The 17,388-nt window shown below is 32.9% G+C and overlaps 3 protein-coding genes across 4 annotated transcripts in view; 1 reads left to right on the top strand and 2 right to left on the bottom strand.

The window, feature by feature from the left end:
* The window catches only part of Smr (nuclear receptor corepressor smrter), a 125,552-nt gene that overhangs the window by 28,202 nt on the left and 79,962 nt on the right, over window positions 1-17,388 (top strand). The gene's annotated exons all lie outside the window — the stretch shown is intronic.
* On the bottom strand, window positions 666-4,299 carry LOC146540745 (uncharacterized). The gene is made up of 3 exons (XM_085204794.1): window positions 3,979-4,299; window positions 2,665-2,878; window positions 666-1,493 (listed from the first exon to the last, which is right to left on the bottom strand). The coding sequence occupies exons 2-3, from the start codon at window positions 2,849-2,851 to the stop codon at window positions 997-999; spliced, it is 684 nt and encodes a 227-aa protein (XP_085060920.1). The 5' UTR covers window positions 2,852-2,878; window positions 3,979-4,299; the 3' UTR covers window positions 666-996.
* Window positions 7,501-11,062, bottom strand: LOC146540744 (uncharacterized). 2 transcript variants are annotated; one of them, XM_085202992.1, is made up of 4 exons: window positions 10,906-11,062; window positions 10,236-10,432; window positions 9,957-10,110; window positions 7,501-9,288 (listed from the first exon to the last, which is right to left on the bottom strand). In XM_085202992.1, the coding sequence occupies exons 2-4, from the start codon at window positions 10,420-10,422 to the stop codon at window positions 8,928-8,930; spliced, it is 702 nt and encodes a 233-aa protein (XP_085059118.1). In that variant the 5' UTR covers window positions 10,423-10,432; window positions 10,906-11,062; the 3' UTR covers window positions 7,501-8,927. The 2 variants fall into 2 exon arrangements, with proteins under 2 accessions (XP_085059118.1, XP_085059125.1); XM_085202999.1 differs by having other exon boundaries at window positions 10,236-10,442; window positions 10,906-11,039.

The raw sequence follows: 17,388 nt of genomic DNA, 5'->3' as shown, positions 1-17,388 counted from the left end.
TCATTTTCTTCGATTCGAAATCGTTTCCTCAGAAAAGAATTACGAATTTTCATATATCTTTTGTAGTAGAAAGATCTTGAGACAGATCAGATCCATTCGTGCCGCAGGAGTACAAGAGTGTGACTGTAAACACGACTGGTTGTGGGTTCGATCCCGACTCGAGGAAATGAAATATTTATTTAAATTTATATTTTCATTTCCGACTGGTCTGGTCTGGCATCGACCGTCGAAACGGTGAGTTTCGCCACTCCACACGCAATTATCCTAGAATTCGGCCAAAATAGGGCTCTCTCTGTCTATCCTGCACCTGTGTACGGGAAACAGCGTGAAGCTGATTTTGTTTTTAATTTTATAGAATTACTCCTAAATTTATAATTACAAAGGAACAATATAAAATCTAGATTAACAAGAAAGAATTAAATGAAGAATGTTGTAAGACAGCGTGAGAAGTCATGATAGAAACAGTTGGTGGAATTTAAAACGCTGCATTAATCATTGTAATTAAGTTTTATGGTAAATGTTTAAACTTTCAAAATGCAAATTACATCCCGGGAATAGAAATGAATGTCCATTATCTTTTTGGGTTTTTTTCTTTAAGTTTTAATTTAGTTCTCTTTTGCCATTCAAATTGCATGGAAATAGGTTTTGTGATAAATAAAAAGAAATTATTAATAGTAACGAGTAATTTTATTTGACGAAAATCAGTAAGTATATACATTTTGAGTTGAGTAGCGGGACTCAACATTGAGCTTTGCCTTGTTACCAGAGCAACGAAAGGAAAATATTAATAAATTGTTATTTTCTATTATTCATTCCCCCAATGGAAATCGAACCCGTAAGCATTACGTTTGCAGTCAAACGCTTATGCCCCTGTGGCCTCAAATACATACATATGTATTATATATAAATATTCAACGTATAATATTTAATGCGCTCTCCTAACCTAATTCCGATCAATCACAGACTCACATTGACTTTTCCTTATTTTATTTTTTATTAATGAAAACATTGTGAATTTTGTTCGGCCTTCATCTTACTTGTGTTTGAACGTATATATTTGATAAGTTTTAAAACTTCACACCTAAACTCTAGCTTCTGATCCAAATTGAACTCCCGTACAGCAGGTAATAGAGAATTGAAGAAGGATCTGTCCTCGTCTTCTCCAGAATGATGGAAATCGGGCAAACTAGTGACCAGATTTGGGGTATCAACGAATTCGATATTCGCTCTCTTCTCAGTTCTCTGCCTTTTAACACTGACTATAGTAGGTTCGTCGTCACTGTGACACGATAATTCTGTGTTTTTGGTTTTGCCAGTTATTTTGTCTTCGTCCGACGACTCATCGTCGGTCTGTTCGTTCGTCTGTCCCAGGTATCTACTGTTGAGGAATGTTAGGTGTTTCGCGTACATATACTCTCGTTGGCCCGACTTCCGCTTCAGATTTCTGACGTAGGCGTCCCGGATGTTGCGCCATTTGCTGTGCAACTTGCGAACTGGAACAATTATCACACGTTATAAGCATTGTTATAACTAATTCCTTGAAGTAGATTAAGTTTTTTTAGTTACATAAGTATTAATTAGATAATAATAGTAATTGAAGTAGTCATTTCAATCATTATAATAATTAAATTTGTTAAACAGAAAGTCGTCTCCTTAATTGTAACTGCATGTAAAATAGAGTTTGAAAGGAAAAAAGAATAGAATATTGAACAGAGAGGAAAATAGTTAATGTAAAGACAACATTAACATTTAAAATACTTTTTATTAGTTGCTTAACATTTTATTGTTAATTTGCTACTAAATACAAGAAACTATTCTTAAAATGTCCCATTTCTGTCGCTTTTCCCTTTTTCTCGCAATACTCATAAACTACAGCTGTATAATGTGAAACACGTTTATATGACTCATATTAATTTTACGACGTAACCGTTTCTTGAAATACTTATGCCAGCATTCATTAACTTAATAGAAAATTTTATTTACCTGCTTTACTAACTTAAACTTTATATATAGAGGATATATAGCCCGCTTGAACTATAAGAATATTTATTAAATATATTTATGAAATTATTTACAGTTTTCAATAGAGAGATGCGTTAAGCAAGCTTATTTTGGGTGACGTTTTCTAACAACCATCTTTGCAAATGGTTGCTTAGCAACGACGGTTGTTGTTAACATGGCGGAATAAATTGTATGTCAAATGAATAAATATTTTAATATATTGGTATATATCGAAAATATTACAAATATGAGAAAAAAAAGTATCCTATCTTCATCCCGGGACCCTCAAGTATCTCTATATGAGTATTTTATCACAATTAAATTAGCGGTTTGGCCCTGATTACGTAAAAGACAGACAGACGGACAGAGTTACTTTCGAATTTATAATATAGGTATGGATTATTAGCAAAAGATATTTCTTTTCAACATCATTATTGTCCATACTGTTACTTATTAACGAACGAACACGATAGCAATAAATAAGTCCTACAAAGTTTTTTTTTTAAATTTAAATAAGACAAAAATTTTTTTAAAAATCTATTTACTTCTTGCCTCTCCCTATTTATCCCGTGAAATGTTGAGTTAGTACAAAAATAATGGACTTATATTTACTATGGACAAGGGCAACTTATTTAAATATGCAATTGAAAAAATAAAACTCACAAACGTCACATTGTTCTAATTCGCTCATACTATCGAAATCTGTTATGAACACCCTGGCCACCTTGCTCCAGGCCGTCCGCTTGACCACGCTCTTGTACCTGTGACCCTCACTCCCCGCGGCCCATAACTCTTCATATTTCTTTATTTCACCTATAAAAGCCTCCCCGTCTAGTGAATACTCCATCATGTTGAACGGTGGGCTGTAATATTTTTGCTGAAAATGTAAATTTTGATTAAATTGGTTGAGAATATGGGAAAAAATTATAATATAATATCCAGTTTTTATATTGGTCCTAGTTTTAGCCTTTTTGCATATTATGTAAGTATAGCGATATCTAGATAAGTAAGAAGACCCAGTGACCGAAGTAGTGAAATTACTAGGTCACTTTTGTAATGGACTGTTTCCAAGAAACGCAGGTTCGAGTGAACTATAACTTCACGCTGTAATCCGCACAGCAGATTAGGCAAAGGGAATATAGATAGCCAGTGCTATGATACTCCATTCTCATTAAGGCAATTCCATTTTCCACTTTCCGCCGAATTCTGGAGGCAGGAGGCAGATTGGCGGATCTCAACACTGCGCTTTCCCTCGTTACCAGTGAAAAAATTAGAATATTATATATTTGACTTCCCTAAGTGGGAATCGAACCCACAACCTGTCGCGTCTACAGTCGCACGCTTGTGCTCCTGCGCCACGACTGGCCTCGGGTATGAATTATAGTATTTGGTGTATTTTAAATGTTTGTGTGTTTATCTCTGCTGTGACGTCATACCGCTGCACGGGCGCGCCGATGATTGCAGATACGCGATTGATATTTACTTTGACCTTGATAATATTATTGCAAATTTGTATTATTATAAATATAATAATTAAATTTACTTTATCTTTCTCTGCGATAATGAAAATACTACATGTATTGTAAAATACAAGTATTTTAGGCTGTTTTGTAGTTCTCATACATTTGGAGTATCAACAGGGACATAAGGAATTTAATACTTTATTCAAAAATTATACTCATAATAATGTATGCTATAAAAATATTCGGTCGCCATAAGAACGCGCGACGTTCGTTTAGTGTTTCGCTCGCACTCGCTGCGGTGCAATGACATTACATATAGGAATCGTTCTACAATAAAACTACCTGCCTGCCTTGACGTAAATATTTAAGCTTAATTTAAACTTTAAACTAATATAAAACTAATAATCTATCTTATTATTCCTCCTCCTTTCTTCGTATTTACTCTAACTACCAAAACAAAAGCTTCAATTCTTAACCTCAATTTACTTAGCAAGTAAAATATAACAAAACTAACCTTTTAAAACATACTACTTAACAATACATCCATTCAAAGATAACTCACTTATTAAAAACTAAATAAAGTCACACGCGTCTTCCTGCCGCGAGTCGTCCGCGCGGAGTGACGCTGTCGCAGCGTTATTGCCGCCAGTGTGACGTGGTTAAGCCATTTTGATTCTTATTACCCAGGTATAAGGGCTATGTTAACGCTCGTGGAAAAATACGGTGGAAACGCTGCAGTGCGGGGCGGCAACCTCGCAAAACGCATCGATAAATATTTGTTTGTAATTTTCTTTATTTCTTGTTTTAGTTAATGTTTTGTTTTGTTTCGATATTGATATTGAGGCCAGTCGTGGCACAGGCACAAGGACTAGTTGTGAATTTGATGCCCACTCGATGAAATTCAATATTGTAATTTTCCTCGCTCTGGTACCGGGGAAAAACGCGGCGTTGGATTCCGCTAATCAACACACAATGTCTCTGAAATTCAGGTGAAAGTATGGAATGGAACTGTTTTGGTGAGAACAGATTGTGACTAGGTTCATGAATGACCATTTAATATGGAGATATTGTGTAACTACCTGTAAACGCTTTGGTTGTGGGTGCGATTCCTACTCGGAAGGACAATTTATTTTCACTTCTTTGTTCTGGTAAAAAGAAAAAGTGTTGAGTTCCGCCACTGAAGGCCGGAGTGTCCTAACACCAGGCTTTCCCTGCCTACTCTGTTACATGCGGGATAGCGTGAAGTTTTTCCCGCATATTAAAAAGCATTCATTCAGCATTATCGATCGCGGAGTTCTCAAGGACGATTGCGCTGGAACGCGCCTGCATTGTTCTATAACACCCCGCGATAGTGGAAAATATTGTCTTAATTAAAACTCGTTATAAGCTCGCCTGACGACTTTAGAAAATTGTTAAAAGGAATTATTAATTAATTTACTTTACTATACGCAATATTGATTTTTGAATTAATTAATAATATAGCCAATTTGAGTTTTCTTAACTTATTTTTATACAGCTAAAAGCTGTACTATTGAAGCATTGGGGGTTGAGTGGTGGAATTCAACGCCGCGCTTTTCCTCGACAATAGAACGATGCAATTAAAATATAAAATATTAACTTTTTTCGAGTGGGGATTGAACCCACAACCAGTCGCGTTAACAGTCACGCTTTGTGCCCCTGCGCCATGACTGGCCTTATATAGTTATTTTTAAAAACTCATACTTATATTTTAAAGGAATATGTTTTTTGAAACATTTAAATAACAAGATATATTATGATAATTGACACCAAAAAGGATGAATTTGGGTCACAGAGCTATAAGTTCAATATTGCTTCAGCCCCCTATTTTTTATTATCTCTGCACTAGTATCTGCAGGATGTCGGAACCCCCAAAGTATTTAAACACGCAGATTTATGAAAGTGCATAATCGCAGTTGGCTCTCGCGCGAGAAACTTTTAGAATTATAACGCAAACTTGTCACGAACTTGGGCATTTGGAAAAATTGAAATTTCCCACTGACTTCTTCTTAAGTTTTATGTTCGTGGAAGTTTTCGCTTTGATGACGTACGACATTTTCTGTCTTTTCTTTTTAGCTTTATGTTGGTCCACTTTCCGTCGAATCCTGGAGGCATTGCGTGTTGAGTAGTGGAACTCAACGCTGCGCCTCTCCTCGTGACTAGAGCGAGTAAATGAAAATGTTAAATAAATTATTTTCTCAAGTTGAAATCGAATCCAAATCCTGTCGCGTTTACAGTCGCACACTTGAGCCACTGGTTCAGGACTGGTCTCAACGCAACTTGTCTCTTTGTGTGGTTTATTATTCGAAGTTTTAAAGTTAAATTTACTATGATAATTAAATATTGTGCGTCCAGTGTAGCATCAGCATGTTTCATATGTATTAATTTCCTCTAAGTTTTATATACATATACCTACAAACGTGGTCTTTTAGTTTTTGTTCTTTTGGAGCACATGTCAATTATACTACAGATATACAGGGTGGAAGAGGCTGCGCTTCTTTTATTGAAACTGCATATAGGGTAAAATATTTCAAACCCAGAATTAAAAATGTCACGCACACATACGTATGCGACGTTGCCGCTTTGACAGGTAAGTGTGTGCGTGCCTATATTATACTTTACAAATGGCGTTTTATTTTAAAACGATAATTTTATTATTTATTTTGTTTGAAAAAAAAACTTCTTCATTTTTGAGAATTATTTTTTTTCCGAATTATATTAGGCTTTTATAGAGTAGTTAAAACTGTGGTTTCATTTAAAGTGGCGCAGACAATTCCACCCTGTATATTATAAACTATATACAATAATATATGAAGATATTAATATTAATGTATATTATTTTGTTTCAGGTATAACAATAATTAATGGAAGGAAACCTCTTGATGGTAATGTTAGGCGCATTGTTGGGAAATATTTTTTTGTAAATTAGGTACTGTACATATATATTTAGTTTTCTATACATTTATACACAAACACATATGTACGTTGAGTTATATATACGCTACTCGACACGCAATGCCTACAGAATTCGGCGGAAACTGGAGAGCGGAGTATCTTAACACTATGCTCCCGCTTATACAGCGTGAAGTTGAAGACAAAATCCATACCTATATTATAAATTCGAAAGTAACTCTGTCTGTCTGTCTGTCTGTCTTTTACGCAATCAGGGCCAAACCGCTAATTTAATTGTGATAAAATACTCATATAGAGATACTTGATGGTCTAGGGATGAACATAGGATACTTTTTTTTCTCATATTTGTAATATTTTCGATATATATCAATATATTAAAATATTTATTAATTTGACATGCAATTTATTCCGCCATGTTTATAACAACCGCCGTTGCTAAGCAACGATTTGCAAAGTTTGTTGTTAGAAAACGTCACCCAAAATAAGCGTGCTTAACGCATCTCTCTACTGAAAACTGAAAATAATTTCATAAATATTCGTATAGTTCAAGCGGGCGTAGCCGAGGTTCGGGTCCACTAGTATAATTTAAAAATACATTTAAACATTACAACAATAAAATCAATCGTAGAATAGATAGTTGGCAAGTTTGTACAGTTCAGACTTGGCGGTCGTGACTAGAGGCGCGTGCTCGGCACATACTTTTAACTTTATACTAACTTCTAGTTAGTTATATTTCTTGTTGTTTTATAAAATAACATAAGTGAAAATAAATGATTATTTTTGGCATGGCTGTGGGTTCGATTCTCGGTCGGGGAATAATTATTTAAATAGTTTTAATTGCCTTCTGACTAGGTGTTTTGGTTACTGATTAGTTCGACTTTGTTTTTCATTGGATACCACGGATGTGGCCACGTATAAATTCTATGGAAAATTGTTTATTTTTATGTTATAATATTCTCACAATATAAAAAAAAAATTTGAAAACAAAAAAATGTGTATGAATGTAAATTTTGATTTTAATTTTATCTATATTTATGACACACCGTTATCTTACCAATTCTAAGTATTACATACAAGGAAAAGAAAGTAAAAAAATACCAAGTACGTACAAAAGTTTATTGTAATTCCTTAATATTGTAGAGCAAGATTAACAACAGTTTAAACAACAAGTACACTATTCATACCAAAAATTCACAACATGAGCTTTTTATTTTTAAAAACTTTTTAATAGTATTGCTTGAAAAACAACTGTTTTTTAGAGATATTTTATGGATTTTATCTTATTTATTTAATTAATTGTAGCTTATATTTCAATAATAAATAAGAAAATATTTATATGTATATAGAAACAAATTAGGAATTAAAAAGTTTTTTTTTATACAAATTAGCTGACATCACACTGACAGTTTGTTTTATCCAAATATATAAAAATAGATACATTATTGTCCAAAGTGGCATTACTAAGTAATTTATCTTACACATTGTCTTGATAAGAGAACACAAAAAATAATGATAAAACAATATTTACATTATTTATATATATTTAGAGAAAAAATATAGTTCAAAATACTTTATGGGAAACTCAAAACTTATTTTTTTACTACAATTAAATGCTTCATGATAGAATCCAGATGCCTTACTAAAGACTATCAAACTTAAAAGTTTTTATTTAACATACTAGTTAAATATAATATTATAATACAAAGAAAACTAATAAAAGTGAAAAAAAACTATTTGGTCCTAAGTTCTCCAAAAAATACACAATATATACGTCATAAATCGTTTATAATTATATACAGTAAATGGATATTTTAAGGCTTAGTTAAAACTTTAAATGGAAAGCATAATTATTATTTAATATTACATTAGAACAAAGCTAGCCAATACTACTTAAAATATAAAGGAATTATGAATTTATTTAAAGTGCCTTTCTAATATTCAAATTTTAAAGTTATTTACAGTATGATTTAATGCAATTTAACTTTTATTTTCTATAAACGGAAAGTGTTAAGCGAAGTAGCTTATAATTTTAATTATATCATCTAAAGGAAAGGCATAAATTACATTATTTTTCATGAAATAATGATAGTAAAATTGTAAATCACAAATTATTAATTTTAAATAAACTATGATTCACCCTGAAATAGAAATGAACCTATGAACACGGTACCAACTTCGGCTGGCCTTGCGTGATGAACTAATTAATATAACTAGTATACATCTTAAACCTAGAAATGATTTATCGTGTATCGATTATACTTATTACAGTATCGATTTTACTTGCTTTATATCGATTTTCTTTTATTTGAATCTTTATCTATTTTAGCTCTCATATTTTACTAATGTCGTTGTTGTTGTCGCTGTAAAAGCCAATAGATTAAAAAAAAAGAAAAAAGACGGTCGTATTGTGTTAATTTTCTAAATACTATAATTTTTTTTAGTATTATGAATAACAATTTAAATTTAACAATATAAATAAAACCTAAATCTATTTATAATATATTTATATACATACAAAATTATATTAAACAGTCATTCTGAGCTATCCCGTCTATACTTCACCATATTACTTTTATCACTCGGTATCGAATTATTATAATGAGAACTAACCGCCTCCTGCATAACACTAGCTATTTGGGCACGAGCCCACATCTTTATATTCGAGGGTAACAGCTTCATTTCCGGCAGAAAGGACAAAAGGAATAACTTATCACTATCACTATCATCCGATATATCCACGGGGAAGACAGGCATCTCCAATTCCTCGGGAGGCTGTTCGTCATCAGAGCTGGACTTCTTCCGACGTTTCTTTTTCGGCTTGTGGGTATTTGTACTGAATAACGGATCTTCGGGTTGATTTGTAAATATTATTTGGTTGCCATCTTGGTCGTCGCTAAAAAGGAAATTTGTAAATCGTCGTTTTTTTTAAATTGTAATTAGCTAAATCCTTTTGGACTTAATTAATGGTAATTAGTCTTAATAGGCATTAAATTGGAGTTGTAATTATTGATTACATCTAATAAATAATTAAGTGTTGAAAAGTTTTACGACTTTGCTACAACGTAATTGTAAAGTATTTGCATACGATGGTTCTACGTTCAAATCCTATCTCGATACAACACATTTATAAAACATATCATAATTTAAAATTAAACAATTTTATACAAAACAAAATACTTATTCACACTTAGATCAAAACTCTCACATATAAATAGCATCCCCGCCCCTATTCAGAATTAAATCCCTTTCCACCCTTTGCCCTCCCTACAGGATATTCCGGACAGGTTACCGCACTTGTCCGGCCCTGATTGGACGATTGTACTTAGGGATAGGCCTTTGTCTTTACGGGGTTATGTAAGTGACATGGGGATGGAACATTGACCTTCTTTTCAACTATTTAACTATTTTTTCTTTTTTTATTTCGTTTTTTAAGGTAAGGAAAAAATAGTAAGAGATGATTGATCTCACACGATGATGAAGAATTTATAAGATTGGAGTAAATTATTAAATTCCTTCTTTTTTATGACTAAATCCTAAAAAAAACCTTAAAGAATTACTTACTCATCACTAACACTGCCCTCGAATCCTCCCAGAAAGCTCATACGTTTAAAGTAAATATACACACGCCTGTTGCCGCGTGGCACCGCCCTCCTTGCTCTCAGCTCTCTGTTGTACGCGTCGCGGAGAGATCGCCATTTCCTTTGCAATTGTAACACTGGACAGACGAAATGCTTTTTCAATATATTTTTTAGCTACACGCTACATCCTGCACATAGCAAGGTAGGCATAGTGAAGATAGTGTTAAGGCCCACCTATCCTTATAAAAAAGAAGTAGAATACCTCTATCATAAGCAGTGGCTTTGTTAAAAGTATCCCAATCGCTGTATATAGCTGCTCCCACTTCCTTCCACAGCTGTAGCTTCTCCTCTCTATCAGCTGGCTGTTCCGTGCGGTACAGACCTGGACGTTTCTTGATCTCTTCGATCAGACATACCGGGTTCAATTGATACAGTGTTTTACGTATCATTATTTATTGCCTAAAACGATCTTTAAGTTAGAAATTTGTTAGAATATATAAAATATAAAAAAAAAATTGAAAAATTATGTTGATGTTTAGCGAAATCTTAAACTTTTAAATACTATATTTTTTATGTACCTATTGCTACATTTGTAATTTCGTGAGTAAATTACGATATATTATATATAAGAAAGTAATTAGTATAGCGGTAGAACCAGTTCGCAAGTCACAGTCCACTAGTCTATACGTTTTACGTGATAGGTTGATAAGCGTGTTTCTTTCTATGTTCTGTTTTATAAATACGAAATTAAGTTGATATAATTTTTGTTGTTTGAAAACAGTATAGAAATGTCAAACTTTAATATATATACCACAGATAATATACGACTTTTACTTATAAAGAATCTTTTGAAGGCGCGTTTTTAATATTACCTTAGACCGAATATATTGTGACTTTTGTAACTTTCACCCTAGCTATACTATGTCACTTACCTTGAATTGTCTGATAATTTACACTTCTCAATAAAACTATGTACTTATAAAAGTAATGAAAAGTGTTCGTAAATATTGCGACAAGACTGACGCACGTTCAGTTCGAGTCGAGGCTTGCGACTGCCGCGTCGCGCCGGGCGCGGGCGCGGGGCGACAGTCGGTCGGCCCGCCCCCTGCGACCTGCGACGCGGCAGTCGCATGTCCGCGTTGCGTTAAGCTCTTCGTCCATAATACTGTACAGCGTTTACTTACGTAACTCTGTCTTAAGTTTACCAGTTTTAGATACTTTTCTTTAGATTTCTCACAGATTAAAAAGCATTGCATCTATGTATGTTTTTAATCTGTAAGAAATATAAAACAAATTTTTAATCTATATGATGTTGACGTTTTGTAAATTGGCAGCACATCTGCAATTAAATTGTTTCGTTATGTAAATATTATGTAATTAAAAATAGCTTCTATAGATTTCATGTAATCTAAACAGTAAACTAAACAATGGCCCACTTAACTAAGCTAGGTATTCAACTTAGCCCACGTTCGTTACAAGGGACGAAGGTGCGGCGTGTAATTACTACATTATTTATGTTACATTTTAAATAGAAATCTACCGACAGTCTGCCACCTGCTATTTTTATATATAGGTGTAATCTGAGTTGTTATATTTAAATAAGTTGTATATGATGTATTATGGATTTTATAATTTCGGCATTTGAGTTTAATCATAATCTATAGCTAGGACATTTTTTTTATTAGAAAATATTCTGAAAATTTAACAAATATAAATAATTTTGTCTTCATGAAAATTTAAAGTAAAATAATATAAGATAATATTCAACAAGTTGGAATACATATTTAGAAATATGCACAAAATAATCGATGATTACATTAGTCAAATTAATTTTACATTATTTTAACATATTATTATACTCACCTACGAAAGCTTAATTGCTAAAATTCGACGAATTCATATATATTATAACTTCGGGTTGAACTCATGAATAACGTAATCTATATATATAAAATCGAAAGGTCACTCACTCATCACGAAATCTCAGAAACTACAAGTGCTAGGAATTTCAAATTTTGCATAGACGTCACTAGGACGTAGTCATGGAGACAGAAATTAATAATAACATAGTTCACGCGGGTGTAACCGCGAGCGGGCCGCTAGTTTATTTATATAAACATATATTTAATTTAAATTTAGAAGATATATTATTAAAGGATATTTTTTTTATAATAATCCTTTACGTATTTTTGCTACATAGTCATTTATTTATATATTTTTTTAGTATGTACTACATGAAACGATCAATCTTCATCGGTTCTACGTGAATTCTCCATTCTTCGTGACATTGGCACAACAATTTATGACCAAATTACACGCTTAAAAAGCATAAATAAAAAAAATGAAATTATTAATCTACATATTTCACGTATAATTATATAGATTCTTGTCAGTTATATACAATAAATTATTAAAATATGAAATATGATATAACCTCACTATGAAATCTCTCGTGCCGTATATTTATATTTTCCACGGATCCGACATTTCTAAGCCCGCCTTTTTATTTTTGACGCAATGCTGCAAAAGTTTTTTTTTTTTAAATAAAGAATCCACAGATAAATTTAATGTATCCAGTATATACATATATTATTCAAACGTCATTTAAAATTTAAAAATATGGAAGTGCCACGATGCAATGGCTGCGGTGAAATTATTATTTTTTTATTGAATAAAACGCGGCGTTGCCAGCTCGCGCTGTTACGTTTGGGTTTCTAGCTCTATTTTGTGGTGCTTATTTTATATCATTAGGTATTGTTTAGTTTTTGAATAGTGTTTTTAATGTATCTATTTAAAATTTAATTTATGATGCTATTGCATCGTAGCGTAGTTGAGAAATATTTGAGTGTAGATGCAATAGTTGTAGATTCCATATAGCTATCTTTGGAATGTTTATATTCAAAATTAATTGGAATACCGTAACAAAAAATATGTTAAACTAGCCAAAATATCTCCAAATAGGAATAAAGAGAATAGCGGAGTGCCTTATGACTAGATTCAATGCGTAGTACGCATAACGAGGAATAGAGATGTCCAAAGATAAAAAAGTTAAATAGTAATAGTTCATAAAGATCGATACATATATTAGACGTATGTTAGACCTATATTCCCTATTCACGATTGCCATCCGCTTTCTGCTTTAAGCCTGCCGCTGTCGATAGTTCTCTAAGCGACTTCATTAAGTTTTGTGCTAGATTGTAATTCACATACATATTTTAACTTGTTAATTTTAATTACATATAGCATATAAAGATAGGTTTTTCATGTTTTCATTGGCGCCATTTTGAATGTCATGTTTCTTTTTTTCTTGTGTTTTACTATAGTTCTATTAACACATTTAAGTTATAAGATTATGATATAAATATTAAATTAACTTAAAAGTATATATATAAAAAACATAAAAAGTAATTATCTATATATGTTTTTTTAATTATCTATATTTTATTTTTATCATTTTCGTTATGTAACTTGAAGCACCAATTATACGTGTTGTTTATCAAACATGACAGCCAAATTCTAAGCGTCGGCAACATTAATATCACACTAACAGCACGCGGAGAACTGAGACAGATCAAACCAGTTTTTTTTATTGGAACAAACAATATTAGTTGCGTGGGCGCTCAGATCTACTCTTAATGAAGAAAAACTAACGTCTAGACAACGCCTGTAATAATACACGATTAATCTTAAGTATACGTTTTTTTTATTTGTTATAATTTATATGGTTTGTGATCGATTTCTATAATTATTGCTGGCAGGCGCTAAAACGCAAAAAATATAAGTATATTACAATATCCTGTTTTAAAAGATAGTATTACGAAAACTTTAAACGTATTTTCTCATGAATCTCTAAAGCGAGCTGTCAACTAACTTAATAAATACATTATAAAATTATAAATAAAAAATTCAACACCAAAAAAGACAAAAATAGTAATATAATTTAAATTGAACCATTTGAAGCAAAATCCCGCATCTCCGTAGTGGGTCTGTGGCAACTGGCAGAGCACGCGGTATTGATGTAGATGTGAAGTGCGGCAACAGCGCGTCGCCGGTACCGCTACGCGGCGTTGCCGCTTCGACCCACTTCCAAGTTCCAGTGGGGGCCGCGTTTTTCATTTTTTGCTAATTTATTTTTATTTTATCATAGTTTTTGGGATTTTTGTTCATTTATAGGTTAATTTTGGATCTTGGTTTTGATTGTTTGAAGTTATGGGTGAAGTTGTTAATAGATTTTCAATAACAGTGTCGTGTATTTCTCTAGTAAAATTAAGAACTTTTTACCTATTTCGCAAAGAATACAAATGAAAGTATTAGTATAAAAAATAAACATCGATAGATTCGTACGAGTTTGATCTTATCACCATACTTAGTGTTAGCCAGAATTTCCTCTCAAATCAACATTTTATTTAACACTGACTTGGTTCCCATTCCTACAATTCTAATGAAAGAAATGTATTATTATTTCTATAATTATACTATTACTATATAAGCCAACATTTATATTATTAATATATGTAGGCCGTAGTGGTGCAGCGGTACAGACTACAGCTGACTTTAAACTCGATTCAAATTAGAGGGAACTACTTTAGTAACAAGACCGTGTTTTAACAAAACTACCCGCGGCGTTGGGTTTCGCCGCTCAACACGTCATGTCTCGAGTATTAAGCGGTGCGTGGGGAACGGAATGTTTGGAATGTTTGGTGGAACACGGGATTTCCATTGCCTACCCTGCTATCTTATGGGGGAGACCAAAAACTAAATATCTATTCCACCGTCGTTGCAAGCCAAGAAATCAAAGTTTACCAGTAATATCAAAGCGCGATACAAATCTGGCATTTATTAGTACCTATTCACTGTTAACTGAATGTAACGCTATTGACTCGTTCTCTAAACTCTTTACTTTTCAAACAAAAGTCATTTAAAAATCAATAAAAAAATTACACGCTAGAGTTCATTTGCTATAAAGGATCGAAAGACTTTTTTTTATAAAATGTAGCCTGTTTTAATTAATTGTAGTACGAAGTCGGTAAACACGATATAAATTTAATATAAGGCTATGATCATTCATATTCATTATGTCTGGATAAAAATAGGTAGGAGCGTGGGTTCAAATCCTGTATTTTCAATATAGTTTTATGTTTTTCCCCAAGACCCTCCCTTCTCCGTCTTTCAACTGAAATTGCATTAAGTGGCGGAACCAACGCCGCATTTTCTTACCAGGGCGAAGTCAATACAGATAATTGATTTCTCTGAGTAAGAATCAAACCCTTAACCATCGCGATGACAGTCAGAAGCTGTCCGAGTTCTTTAAAATATTTCTAGACCAGACTATATTTCAGGACCTCATAGTACAACTTTAAACGTCATGTAATCTAACCTTCCCAACATGCGAGGCCCAAAGTGTAAATATTCACTTCAACTCGAACTTTTTATTAAAAACTTGTATAGTAAATCTGTCTGGATGTTCGTAAATAAAACTATAAAATGGCGGCTTTTGAAATGGGATCTCTTTGAGATATTATAAATTTAGACTGACGTTCCGAATTAGCGAAATAGACAAGCTTTTCTAACGTGTTTCATTTGTGCTTGACTGAACGCGACGGTCGTGAGTTCAAATTCTCTTCTAGGGATGTCTATGTTTATACTTAGTATTATAAAGCTAATGTGTGTGTGTTTGATTATACGCACTAATATCAGGAACTAGTGTTTCGAATTAAATAAACTTTATTGCCCATTTGTAAATGGATAAATGCCTAAAAAAGGAGAGTTTTAACACCCTCCTGCCCACCTAGCTATAAACATTCCAATCCACATCAGATGTGAACCCGTAACCTTCCGATCATTATTAGTAGACAATACAAACCATAAATGCATCCAATGGAAGCATGCGAGCGTTGATTTGCATATAATATGAGCAAAGGTTGCGGTAGGGCAGACAAAGTAGGTTAATTACGTACATATATCGATTGTATATATTTATATATAGTATAGAAACTGATGTAGAATAACAATAGACATTAGAAATAGTTATTTTATTTTTGTTTTTGTGTCACGGTGTGGAAATATTGCGTTGATCGATGTGACTGGAAACGGTGGTGGTTGTTGGTTCGATTCCCAATCGGGGAATTTATTATTAGAACTCTTGAAGACAAAAATGCGTTGTTTAGGATTCATCTTTCAACGCGTAATATCTTGAATTCGTTCGTCTTAACTCTACGTTTCTTCTGCCTACTCTTGTCACTTTACAGGAAAAGTTAAAAGACAGTATCAAGTATTATATTTATAAAGTTTAAACTGCATATTCTCTATAGCCCTTATAAGTTTATGCATAGTAGTTTCTGAAATGCAATACCTATGGGATGAAATGAGAGGGTAAAAGTTGTAAGATTTAGTAATAGTTCTATTGTTTAGAAACGAGCTAATGAAATATTTGTAATTTTCATTTCGTCGTTCAGGTAACAAGGCAAAGTGCGGACACGTTGAGTTCCTTCACTCAACACTCAGTGCCTTAGTGCACAGTTCGATGGAAAATGAGGAACGGAGTATCCTAACACTAGGTTCCCTCTGCCTACCCTGCAATCTTCGAGATACAACGTAAAGCTCCAATTAAAACCGTAAACTTCCAATTTTTGAAGACGGTTAAAGCACGCCAAAGATAAGATGCTGCACTGAAAACCTAGTCAGTTAAATAACATTATGATCCGTGGTCGGTGACTCACGTGCTCTATAAATAGAACTAGATGTCTATTAAACTTACGAACTAATGTATGTATGTATATTTGTTCGTTTTAGTTATGTTATATTGTATATTTATTAATTGATAATTTTTTATTTCACTGCTCTGGTAAGTCAGATACTAGAGCAAAAACACTCCGTTTTCCATTTTTTTTTACCTTGACGTTGTATCCCGCACATAGCAGGGTCTCCTGCGCCAGATCTGACTTCTTCCTCCATTCCCTATCAGAGCAGAGATATATAAAAAAAAATTTTTCAATAATCATTCCCCAATCAATAAACGTGAAAAATCTCCAATACAACGATTTATATATATATATTTTCGCATGATTTCTAGTCCATTGTACGTGTAAAGGCATTAACAAAGTAAACACCTGCTGTACGAACGAACAAAGAGTGGCCTGCTCTATGAGACACACCCATGTAACCCATGTATTGTTGGGAATACCCATGTATTTTATTTTTGAGTTATAGCAAGAGAAAGATAGTATATTTCTTTTGAAATAATATTTCTTTTGTAATTTTTATTTATTAATTTCGCAATAAGTGATATAGTGGAATATTAATTTTCTAAGGGTTTTTTTTTAAATATACCTAGTATGACATTGACATCTGTCACTCGCGCTCTATGTACTTAGGTCTTTCAGCAGAATGTGGAAAATTGTATATTAATACAAAAG

This window comes from Heliconius melpomene, chromosome 2 (genome assembly GCF_056956725.1).
Source record: "Heliconius melpomene rosina isolate 202511_hmr_F chromosome 2, ASM5695672v1, whole genome shotgun sequence".
Lineage (NCBI taxonomy): Eukaryota > Metazoa > Arthropoda > Insecta > Lepidoptera > Nymphalidae > Heliconius > Heliconius melpomene.
This window is presented reverse-complemented; position numbering and strand designations above follow the sequence as displayed.

Bases quoted from the DNA above. Each gene is read 5' to 3' on its own strand.
- LOC146540745 (XM_085204794.1), bottom strand. From the start codon at position 2,851: ATGATGGAGTATTCACTAGACGGGGAGGCTTTTATAGGTGAAATAAAG. The intron at 1,494-2,664 runs GTGAGTTTTATT...TAATTGTTCCAG, and splicing joins ATTAGAACAATGTGACGTTT to TTCGCAAGTTGCACAGCAAA.
- LOC146540744 (XM_085202992.1), bottom strand. From the start codon at position 10,422: ATGATACGTAAAACACTGTATCAATTGAACCCGGTATGTCTGATCGAA. The intron at 10,111-10,235 runs GTATTCTACTTC...TCGTCTGTCCAG, and splicing joins AGCCACTGCTTATGATAGAG to TGTTACAATTGCAAAGGAAA. The intron at 9,289-9,956 runs GTAAGTAATTCT...TTTCCTTTTTAG, and splicing joins GAGGGCAGTGTTAGTGATGA to CGACGACCAAGATGGCAACC.